Below are 11,827 nucleotides of genomic sequence, written 5' to 3'. Positions count from 1 at the left end.
TTATAATTAGTTTTGGATTTGGTGGGACCACATACTTATGGTTGTTAAAACTTTCACATTCCACTTAAAATTTTCATTATCACCATGATGAAAATTTTACAAACAAATTAGCATATAAGATGCTAATTGATAGAAAATTTGATAATATATATTTTAGATGATTTTCACTTTTCAAATTTGAATTAAATTTGATATTTCTTAATATTTTAGTTTCCATTTTAAGTTTTATTTAATTACATTCCTTTATTTGGTGATTTCTTTTTAGAGAAGAAAAATCACATCTTTCCTTTATTCGGTGGTTTATTTTTAAAAAGAAAATTTAATTTAATGTTAATTTTTTTCCCATAGTTAATTAAGGGTAGTATTATAACTTGACAAAAGAGTAAATAAGTAAAAAGATAATTGCGGGGTTATTTTTGGGATTTTGAATAAATATATAGATGCCACATCATCACTAAACTAACGGAGTTTAACGGTAGGGGGCATTAGTAATTGTAGACAAATTCAAAGGTTGGATTAGCAATTTTAAAAAGTACAGGGGATAAAGTAGTAACAAAATCAAAGTATAAGAGGGCAACAGTAATTATCCCTAATATATATATTAGTTTTCTACAAAAATACGAAAACATATAAAGCCATTAAAAGCACAATGACATTTATACCCATTACCTTTATCGTTGAAATTTTCCACTTGAGGGGGGCGCACTTGTTAATATTTTACACATGAAAAGAGGGCTAGAAGAATTTCTTAGAAAAGAAAAAAAAAATGAGAGAGTGAGGAGGAAATTTTTAGAAAATTGACCCTTGGCCCCAATGAAGCTCTGCCCTTGGTTCTCTATCTTCTTATTGTTGCTTTTATAGGAAATTTTTAGAAAATTGACCTTGGCCCCAATGAAGTCCTGCCCTTGGTTCTCTATCTTCTTGTTATTGCTTTTACCCCCACCTCCGAATAAAAAAAAAATTTGATTCTCTATCTTAAAATAATATAGGACTTTGCTTGAGTCCACCGTCAAGCGAATCATCTTAGAGAAAGCTTGATTCTCTATCTTATCAACCTTAATGCTCATGGCTTAAGCAATTTCGAAAAGTATGAGAATTCTAAAATTATTTGAAATTGGTAAGGATCCTTAAAAATTCTTAATTTTGCGTGTACATAATTCTTAATTTACCTGTACCTAGTTGCAACGTGGCATAGGACTATTGGAAGATTGTTCTGATGATGATGTGGCGCACATGTGGGGCACTTTTGAGGTGCAACCACGTGGAGTGCTTTTAGACGTGCTAGGTCACTTGTGCCAAAACCGATTTTTGGCCAGCGATGGTTTCGACGGTAACTATGAGCTCTTCCGGCTTTCGAGTCTCGATGATCCATCCATTCTCTGTTAGTCCACGCTGCAGATCTAGAAACCCTAAGGAATGAATTGTGAAGATTCAGCATTTTGATTTTGATTCTTCAAATTAACAATTTTCAGTCTTGCTATTCCCTTATCTTTCGATTCCATGGGATTGAGGTCTGACGGAAGAAAGCTTTCTTTCGATATTCTCAGCGACGATGGCTTAACCGGAGATGAAAATCTCTTGTATAGATCGAATTCTGATCCACTTCATCAACATGAAAGAGATGGAGATCGTATTTCGCCTAACGACAACCCTAATCGTCGGAAGAGGAAGAACAAGGGTTCTAAGAAGAAGAAGAAAGCGATTTCGCCTTCTATAGAAGAGGAACCAGTGATCACCGACAAGGCCGTCGATTCGATTTTTGATATCAAGGAACCGTTTTTATATGAAAATGGTTCATGTACTGATGGATTAGATTCGAATTTACATAGTAGTAGGATTCAAGCCGTTATCTATGAGGAGGTGACAGTTAAGCAAGACGATGGTGTCAGTGTTCGAACTCTGCATCAGGTTTCAGAGCCTGATTTTCCTGTTTTGTATGGAGATCGCTCTCCGTTTCCGGAACTGAGGCAGAGGAATGTGAGTGGCAGTGGCGGATGTGACGAGTCAGCATTGCAGACTGATGAGCCTGAAACGGCTGCGAGCAATACAGGATTGAACTTGTCAGCTCAAAAGCCTAATGGAATTGCTATTTCCAAATTAGGAACTGCAAAATCGCTGGACTGGAAGAAACTTATGGCCGAAGATCCCAGAGGTGAGACAAACTCTTACTAAAAATTCAAATCAATGAAAGTAATGGACACCACAAAATTCATTTGCAATCTCTTTGCCTCTTTTTGTTAAATTAACTATCTGAGATGTTTAGTTCCAGTTACTGGTTAATATACTAGTAAATTCACAGAGATTGTAATACCAAGAACCAGTTTTTCAATCTATGCCCAAATTATAGTTATCTTGCATGCTAAACTCCACGCCAAGCTACACTAGTTTACCTATTTCTGAACAAATTGTTGTTGATCAATGTTCTAAAGGTTTATTGTTTACTTAGTTCTGTATACTTCTAAGGAATATTTTGGATTTATTGGGCGTGTGCTCGGGCCCTGCCTTCAAAGTGCTAGGACAGACTAATAGATTACATACATTCTTTGTTTTGGGGAGCAAATCTCTTCCTTGTTTAGATCATCAAACTGATATTCTATTGAGGTCCTGTCCTCTTTGTTTGCATTGACCACAAAAGAAACATTGGATGAGCAACAACATATGTGACATTTTCATGTTGCCTAGGACTTTTTGTATTTGACTTCGTCTTGAACTTCAAATTTTATTTTTCTTATTTTACTGGGTAATTCCAGCCACCCATACAAGTTACATTTATTTGATTGTTGCCAGACATCTCTTCTGTGGAGAAGTCACCTGTGAAATATTTTTTGGAAGTAATGCATAGTGGAAATTCTCTACGAAGCACAACAGATATAGGCAATGAGAAAGAGCGGGAGAGAGTCTATGATACTATCTTTCGCTTGCCATGGAGATGTGAACTGGTAATCCCTGCTTATCCTTTGTAATTTTCATTAGATTTCCAGTGAATGTTGAAAATTGCACTTGTTCATTGTAGGTCCAAGGCAGCCTTTATATTACCAAAGCAAAAATGGTTTAGTTTCTGTGTATGGATAGAGAGTTATAATTTATTTTTATTGTTTTAGTTATTGGGGTCTGAAAAAGACCCTGCATTGAGGTCAGGGCTTCCAAAATCAATAAATTTTTGGAGTTAAGTATAAATTCAAGCAGAAACATAAAAAGTTTTATCTGTCAAGTGTCAACAAGTGATCATTCAACATTCATCAAGAACTTTCTGGTTTCCAATTACCATGAATTTAGGGTTTTTTTTTTTTTTTTTATATAGTTATTTTTCTGTTTTTAATCTCTAAGTTCTTATTGTCGTTCCAATGTTAATCTCTCTTAAATATATGTTAAGCCACAACAATGTGCACCACAAAAGCAGACAAGTGAAAATGATTAGCCCAATGTTCAAAACCTGTGACCGAAGTATAGAAAATTAGGAAAGGACAGGGTAATTCACATTTTGAAGGCCCTTGGACTATAAATATACTGCCTACAATGTTACTTTATTGTGGTTGATTAGCTATTCAGGTTCTGTTTTCCATTCAACCTAATTTTCTATGTATTGGTATCTTCTGTATGATATGATGGAGTTCCTCATATATTAACCACTTTGTTGCAGCTTATTAACGTTGGGTACCTTGTCTGTTTCGACTCATTTCTTTCATTGCTAACAATCATGCCAGCTAGGGTCGCGATGACTTTCTGGAGGTTTCTTAGTACCAGGTGAGATGCGAGACTTTCAATAGAAGTTAGTCTCTTTTGGTGAACTGTCAGGATATGATAGTAACTATTCACATTTTATGTTTCCCTTCTCTCACTCAAAATGATTATGAGAAAATACCTGTGCTTTGCCAACCAGGAACCCTAGAAAAGTAAGGAGGAGAGAAGAAGAGCATGCAGCCCATGGTTTGGAAGACGACTTCCTTAACCAAACTCTGGGATAGTCACAAGTAATTATAATAGAAACAATACATAGACCACTTCCACTTTCACTGACTTAAGTAAATAAGTATACTCTGTACTACCTAAAATGCCCCTCACAACTGACAATGGAACATTGACAAAGACAATTAACAGTTTCTTTTATTGATGCATTTAGTTCCCATATGTCTGCTTCCATGAACTCCTATGTGGCTTTGCAAAAACTAATGATCTCCTTAGGCAGCATGCTTAGTTCCTGGGTGTGCTTTGATGCATGCCAAGGCATCAAGTGGCTTGCAACTGTTTAAACCTGCTGCACTGCCATGACAACTAATGATGTAATAGAAGGGAGAATTTGGGGAAAGGAAGAAATAGAGATAATATAACTTTACACAGCACTTCATGCTTTATTAGTTTAACTTCTTTTAGCTAACATTTCAGTATTTAGTTTTATCATGAGAACTTGTAAGATTTACTAGATACCTGACAATGCTTGTGGCAGGCAGTTCAAGAGACCATCTGCAGCCGAGCTGTCTGATTTTAGCTGTTTGATTGTCATGGCCTTTGGAGTCACTCTTTTACAAGGAGCAGGTGACTATATTGGGATTCCTTGACCACATTACTAACATTTCACCATATCTATTTTGGGGGTCAATTCACATTGGCGTTTTGGATTCATAAAAATGTGATGCTTTTATTAACTTGAATTTCAAGAACTGTTTCTTTACAAAGTTGTTTCTTGCTTCAGATATCAGTTTAATATATCACATGATTCGTGGTCAAGGAGCTGTGAAACTCTATGTAGTATATAATGTATTAGAGGTGCGGAACAGATCTCAAGATTGTTAATTTTATTCATACATTTATTATCTGTTAGAGATTTTTATATATATATATAACATATCATTGCATTTTTCTGTAGATATTTGATAAACTCTGTCAAACTTTTGGTGTTGAGATGCTACAAACTCTGTTTAGTTCAGCAGAGGGGCTTGCAAATTGTTCACCAGAAAATACAAGATTTTGGCTCTGGAGATTCATCTGGGACCAAATATTGGCTATTGTTACATCTAATATCCTTCTTCTAGCATTGATTTATTCTTATCCATAACCTAATTCTGATATCTCCTCTGTTATTTTCCTTAACTACTGGCACTTATCCATTCATTCATCCTATTGGCCCAGGCAATCACTTTGTCCACATGTATTATTGCTCACAATAATGCCTTGCTGGCTTTGTTGGTATCAAATAATTTTGCAGAGATTAAAAGCAATGTTTTCAAACGTTTTAGCAAGGACAACGTTCACAGTCTGGTATACCATGGTAAGCTTTTCTTCCTTCATCTACTTAGTGAGGGTAGTATTATTTCTCCACAAATGTCAATATTCAGTTTAGAGTGTAAAGATGCCTGAACTCGTGCACATCCTGCTTAGCTACTAGCATGATGTTGAAGTATGTGCCTGGCAAGAGTTAAATGTCTTGTATGGGCCCACCTGGGACCATTTTTGTGTTGAGCTCATTGTCTATGGTTAAAGGCATCTGCAATTATTGGGCTTGCATTCTTGGTTGAGCCATTAACTGTTGTCTCTAGTCCTACGATGCTTTATATATATCTTTCAGTTATGATAGATATTATTCTCATTTCTAAGTTTCAGTTTTACATGGGTCTGGTGACTCTACTCTGACAGTCGACCTGGGTTAACTATGGTGTACTACCACATAGATTAGGGATTTGACCATTCTGGTGTCGGATATGTAGGATTCATTGCATGGCCTTGTGTCAACACTTATGGTCCATATCAGCCATACTGCCCACATTGTATTCAACTTTTTTCCTTTCTATCATCAACATTGAGTTGTCTTAATTTTTATTTTTATTCTTATTGCCTCAAGTAGAGAGGCAAAACGAAGAATGGAGGGAGATGGATTCCCAAGGAAGCAATGAATGTGCCTGTTCCTGGGCAATAAAAAACAGTGGCAAAACAGAGATGGATTCCTAAATCTGCCAAACTCTCAACCATTTTCCCAAGTTTGTTTCTTTCCATGTGGTAATTTGTCTGGCTGAAACATGCCATACAAGAAGTTGATGGGTTGATATCTCCAAAAGTTTTTTGTGTTAACTGTACTGTCTTATGGCAGAAAATTCATGACTCATGGAGGGAAGCCATCTGCACAGACTACGGTCCATAGGCAAAAGACCTCCCATGCTGGATGTTTGTGTTGTCTTGAGTAGTTTAGTAATTGGTCTTTTTGGGAAGGATGGTTTACACTAGAAAGTTTCACAATTAATGAGTGGGTTATAAAAAGGTGAGAGTTTGTGGTTGAGTTTTAAAATAAAAAATATATTTAAGGAAATTCTTGTTCTGGCCTCCTCTTGTGCATATGTCATTTGGAATCGAACTGTGGCACCTTGAAGATACCAGGAGGCTGATTTTTTCTAGTATGTACTTTCCTACTGTTGGTGTTGAATCTACCAGGGTTGCAGATTGCAGATCACACCAAATGATTCAGTCCTGGCTCGTACTGATCAGATCTACATGTACCTGCAAATTCATTGAAAGATACTGTTAGAAACGGAGCCGATCGGCTTGATTGGTGATTCGTCTCTGACGATCAAGCCAGTTGAAGGCTAGATGAGATCCCACTAGAGCTCGAGTGAACCCTTGTTTTTTAAAGAGCTAAGAGCAGGAAAGTTGCAGGTTTAGTTCAAATGAAGTGTCGTACCTCTTTCTCACGCTTACTCCCTATTTATAGATTTTCCTTGCTGATCAAGTTTTATCTGGACCGTCGGATGCTCGCCTTTAGATTGATGGCTATGATTAGATTCCCATGTAATCGGCGGTTCAACCTTGTGTTATATTCGTAACTGTCGGTTGACTTGTTACGAACCAATAATTAATGGGTTTACCCATAACACCTACCATATAACCATTAATCTTACACTTTAGTTTCTTGGGGTTTTCTGTGAATTCCTCCCTGTAGACTTCCCTTTGGACTCCAATTGGCAAGCTCTTATGTGTTGACAGAAAGGCCATAAGCTGTAAATGGAAGAATTCTGACTGCTAAACCATTAAAACACATGGAGCAAACATTTTCTCCCAAGAATTTACCCTCCCAAACAACATTTAAGCTACTTTATCTGTTTCACTCTACTGATCTGTCATATAATTTTCCAGCATCAACATGTTGTTGTACCCTACCATTTAACCTTCTCTTCCCTGTAAACTCTGGCCTATTCCATTGACAACATAATCACAATTTGCTGACCTTTTTTGGAGAACGTGCAGAATCCACTTGTATGTTCTTGGTTGGATTCCATCAATCAAATCTTCACTACTCCTTGATTGGGTTAGTCAAACATCATATGGTTATACCTAATATATATGATGATTTTTCTGCAGGCTTTATTTATAAACTTTCTTAGCTATGCCACATTTTCTTTCCACTCCTCCAAAGGTTACTTCACTAAGAAGCCAATGCTTATTACGAAGGCCAGTTGGAATTGTCATAGCAAGCTAAATTAATTGCATTTTCAAATGAAAAAATAATAAACGAGGGGGTGTTGGGGGCATTGAATGGCCCACAAAATCATGTTAATAAGTATGGGTGTGATGGAAACCACGATCTAGGGTTAGGGTTTCTAATGTAATTCCCTAGATTAGGTGGCTGCCCAGGAGTTCCAGGAGTAGATTGAGGGATTTAGAGCTTCAAACAGAGGTTTTAAGCCTTCTAAAACTCAGTTCCAGATCTGAAACTGTGTTAGAAATGAAATCTCAGATCTGAAAATTGAAGTCAAAGTCAAATTTAGGGTTTATGGGGATTTCGGCTAGGTTTAGGATTGGCTAATATCCTGTGTTCTGTTACCCAGAATGGTTCTCTGTTGCTGTCCTTTTAACTGGGTTGAGTTCCAAATTGATCAGACTTAGCAAATTCAGAATTCTGGATATTTGAATTTTCTGCATGGTATCAAGTTGAAGATGACTTGCAGAATTTCCAAAGTCACCAAAACAAATAAGATTTGCAGAAACTAAGGGTAGGACTAGATTCTAAAGCTTCCTGCGATTCTAATGAGGGGAAAAGGAGTGGAAAGGGGGCTGGAAATCAATGAGTTCTAGTGCAGTTTGGACTGGAAGTCATGGGGAAGAAGGAAGAAGAGGGATGGCTGCTGCAACTAGGGGAGTGACCAGGATGGAGGGGAAACGGTATGGGAGGGGAATGGGGTAAATTGCTGTGGGGAGGGAAGGGGTTCTAGGACCTAACAGTGGGGATTGGGGCAGGGGAGGCTATGGACAGATGGGGAGGGGTTGTGAGGGATGCATGGGCTAAGGGAGGGTGGGGATGATTTGTAACTTACTTGGAAAGACGCTGGAAAGCTGGTTTATGCGCAGGGATGTCTTGATGATTTCTTGAAGCTGCTGTAGTTGAAGAAGAAACAGAAATTCTGAACTCAGAAACTGTCAACCAAGGCTCACTCAATGAAGGAGACCCTGGTCCTTAATATATTCAATTAATCATCAAAAATTGCCTTTGACTTACAATGAGGAGACTATTTATAGCCTAACTGACTGACTCTGACTTAACTTAGGACTTCCTTATCAGATAAGGATTCCTTTACTAACTAATTGGACTCTTAATTTTTTTTAATTAAAAAATTATTAATTAAATAAAAAATTATTAACCAAATATGATAGGGAATCCTATCCTAACTCAACTGGACTCTTTCAAACATGACTTGACTCACAAGTAAGCTTCTCAAACCAAAACCTAAACTCACTCAAAACTGGAAACTGAAAAGACTCAAATCGCAGACTCAGAATTGGAGGTGAATCCAACTCTTAACCAAGCAAAAAATGCCTAAATTACCCATCTAAGGGGATTTCGGCAGGGTTAGGGAGGCTGATCCATCTTGAGGGCCCCACTTGGTGTTTCAGCTGGTGGGGTCTTTGTGTTCTCATCAGGGTGTTTTTTGTACTCAACTCATGTGCCCATGTTTTAGGTCCATTAGTTGGCCAATTACAATGTAAATCCGTCGTATGAAGGCCCAACCCATATGTATTGCCAACTCTAAGTTGTTTCTTTAGAAAAAGAAGTCCTATTTGGTACTGGATCTGCATCAGCAGGATTTATGTTACAAAAATGAGGTTATATGTTCAGTAACATCTACCTTATGCACAACAAAAGCCTTGTCCTAAATGGGGTTGGCTACATGGGTTGTTGCCTTACAATCAGCTCTGTAATATTTACCTTATATATATATATATATATGGTTGGTTGGGGAGATGGACTTTCTGATAGGCAGCAAATTTTCATTGCTGAAAATTGGAGTACTTAGGTACTGTGTGGAAAAAGAGTTGCTGGGTATATGATTCTCCTTATTACAAGTTTATATTGATTGCATTTTTCGATTTGTTTCTTGCATATTGTTCTCCTTTTCTCATCATATCCTGTTATTCCATTGTGCATGGACAGACTCTGTGGAGAGATTCCACATTTCAGCATTTCTTTTATTTGTGCTTGCTCAGAATATTCTGGAGGCCGAAGGTCCATGGTTTGGAACTTTCATTTATGTAAGTATTCTTAGAACTTCTAGGAGCCATATCTTCTATAAGGGGAAAGGAAAGGTTTAACCATCTTTAGCTGACAACATTACATGTTTTATTTTTGAAACTGCAGAATGCTATTCTTGTTTACGCATGTGAAATGATCATCGATATCATTAAGCATTCATTCATTGCAAAATTTAATGAAATAAAGCCCATTGCATTCTCTGAGTTTCTGGAACACCTATGCAAACAGGTATTGATCTTTCGGTTTTAGCATCATCCCCTTTGAGTGTTTTTCATGCAGAATTATTGTGGTTACATCTTCTTTGCATTTTCCGGACAAGTGGATTATCGAAATTTGCATGCAAAAATTTTGAACTCCAAAAGCTACATACAAAATTAAAGGATAAAGGAGAGAGTTAATACTTTACACAATATCCTCAACCTTTTGGTTGCATTGATATTACAGACGGAATCTGAGACTCTTTATGGCTTTATGGTGTGATGAGTTTGCATCTTAGAAAATAAAATTTGTGATGATTAGTAATTGAACCCAACTCGATTACTAGAACATTAACCAGACCTGCCCTGACCAATGAATGGAAAACTAGGCGAGAATGAGACTAGTTTGAAATGAAATACCAGACTACTTTATTGGATGAGTGTAACATGATGTCAAGTGCTTTTGTGTATATTGCTACATGAAATAAAAGGATGGTTCAGAAATAGCTGCACGCTTGATTGTAAGACAATCTGCTTTGGCTGAAATTGTAGTTAGCTGGATGCTCAGCTTGGCTGCAGCAATTGGATATTTTAGACTGCTGGTAATGTGAACCACTTTCAGATCAATTAGATTCCCCTATGATCCCAATAGTGATTCTAACAATATGGTTCTGAAATTCTAACAATATGGTTATCCAAGTTCCTGAATTTCAGATTGGGAACATGGAGAGCGAAAGCTTCTGGTAATTAATTCCAAAAATAGAATCCTTCCTTCCACAATTGTCATCCCCCTCCCCCACCCCGTTTTCTTTCTTTAACAAGTCAAGATATAATTGTTTTTCCATGGCAATGATAATCTTATTTGCTGCTGTTATGCCCAGACTTAAATACTGGATCTGAGGATAAAAATAGAATCCTTCCTTCCACGATTGTCCCCCCCCCCCCCCCCCCGGGTTTCTATTTTCTTTCTTTGACAAGTCCAGAAATAATTGTTTTTCCATGGCAATGACAATCTTATTTCCTGCTGTTATGCCCAGACTTTAAACATTGGATCTGAGGATAAAAAGAAAAACCTTGCTTTTGTCCCCTTGGCACCAGCTTGTGTGGTAAGAGCTTGTTTTGTATTATTTGTTGTGAACAATCTAACTTAAGAACAAGGTTGAATGTTTCATAAACTATGTGTTTTGTGGGTTCAGGTTATCCGAGTGCTTACTCCAGTATATGCTGCTCATCTTCCCTATGGTCCCCTCCCATGGAGGCTGCTTTGGACCTTCCTCTTGTCAGCCATAACCTACATCATGTTAGCAAGCCTTAAGGTGATGATTGGCTTGGGTCTCAGAAAGCATGCAATTTGGTACGTCAATAGATGTGAAAAGCGAAAGCATCACCTCGATTGATTGAGTGGATCATATATATGTCAACCATATACAGGCCAGGTTTGCATTTTGAGATTATAAAAGCAGTCGAAATTACTATTTGAGAATGCATGCCGAACAGTCACAACTACTAAGTCACCTGAACCTGAGAGCCTATCAGTGGCCGGAATACAGTCACAGCTCTACCATCCGTGGTGTTTATGGTTAAACCATCACAGGATTGGTGAAGTGAAGGCGCATCCGTAGTTAGCACTGGCTGCTGTGTGTTCATGCTATAGAGTCTACTTCCTCAAAGCTTATCCAAGGTTGAAGTAATGAAACTTTCCCTCTCCATTGTCACCAATAGTACTTCATACAACAAAAGAGCATCAGTCATTTCCCTGTATCATATGCTGAAATCAACTCATTATACACTGAAAGCTTTGATAGGAAGCCCTAATATTCCTCCCCCATTAAGTTTTTCCCCTTTTTATTTTGGACCAGTTTATCCAATAAAGTGATATCAATGCAATTCGTAAGTTAAAATACATACATTATTATATGATGTAATTTCATGACCTTATAAGTTATTATATGGGTTTTGCTTCCAAGTTTCCAGATTCTGTACAGTTCTAAAGTAAGAAAGTTACTGCGGTTGGAAGTTTGAACATGACAAGAGTTTTAATCAGGAATGGATGGTGAGTGTGACTAGAGAATCCAAGTTCCACCACTGTTCAAGGACAGCAGTGTCCATTGCTTTATTT

The 11,827-nt window shown here is 37.4% G+C and overlaps 1 protein-coding gene across 1 annotated transcript; it reads left to right on the top strand.

The window, feature by feature from the left end:
* The first annotated feature begins 1,290 nt into the window (after positions 1-1,290).
* LOC149000703 (protein POLLEN DEFECTIVE IN GUIDANCE 1-like) lies at positions 1,291-11,439 on the top strand. Its single transcript, XM_089139780.1, has 11 exons — positions 1,291-2,152; positions 2,788-2,939; positions 3,641-3,744; positions 4,445-4,533; positions 4,691-4,764; positions 4,865-5,015; positions 5,099-5,266; positions 9,413-9,510; positions 9,617-9,739; positions 10,746-10,814; positions 10,905-11,439. Exons 1-11 carry the CDS (start codon positions 1,501-1,503, stop codon positions 11,103-11,105), a joined length of 1,881 nt encoding a protein of 626 aa, XP_088995906.1. The 5' UTR covers positions 1,291-1,500; the 3' UTR covers positions 11,106-11,439.
* Positions 11,440-11,827: the final 388 nt, after the last annotated feature.

The sequence above is a fragment of the Hakea prostrata genome, chromosome 11, assembly GCF_041222555.1.
Source record: "Hakea prostrata isolate BN-2017 chromosome 11, UWA_Hpros_2, whole genome shotgun sequence".
Taxonomy (NCBI): Eukaryota; Viridiplantae; Streptophyta; class Magnoliopsida; order Proteales; family Proteaceae; genus Hakea; species Hakea prostrata.
The sequence above is the reverse complement of the archived record's forward strand: the minus strand, read 5'-3'. Positions and strand labels throughout refer to the sequence as shown.

Excerpts from the sequence above, each read along its gene's own strand:
- LOC149000703 (XM_089139780.1), top strand. The coding sequence starts at position 1,501 with ATGGGATTGAGGTCTGACGGAAGAAAGCTTTCTTTCGATATTCTCAGC. Across the intron at positions 4,765-4,864 it reads TAGTATATAATGTATTAGAG|ATATTTGATAAACTCTGTCA; the intron begins GTGCGGAACAGA and ends ATTTTTCTGTAG. Across the intron at positions 9,511-9,616 it reads GGTTTGGAACTTTCATTTAT|AATGCTATTCTTGTTTACGC; the intron begins GTAAGTATTCTT and ends TTGAAACTGCAG.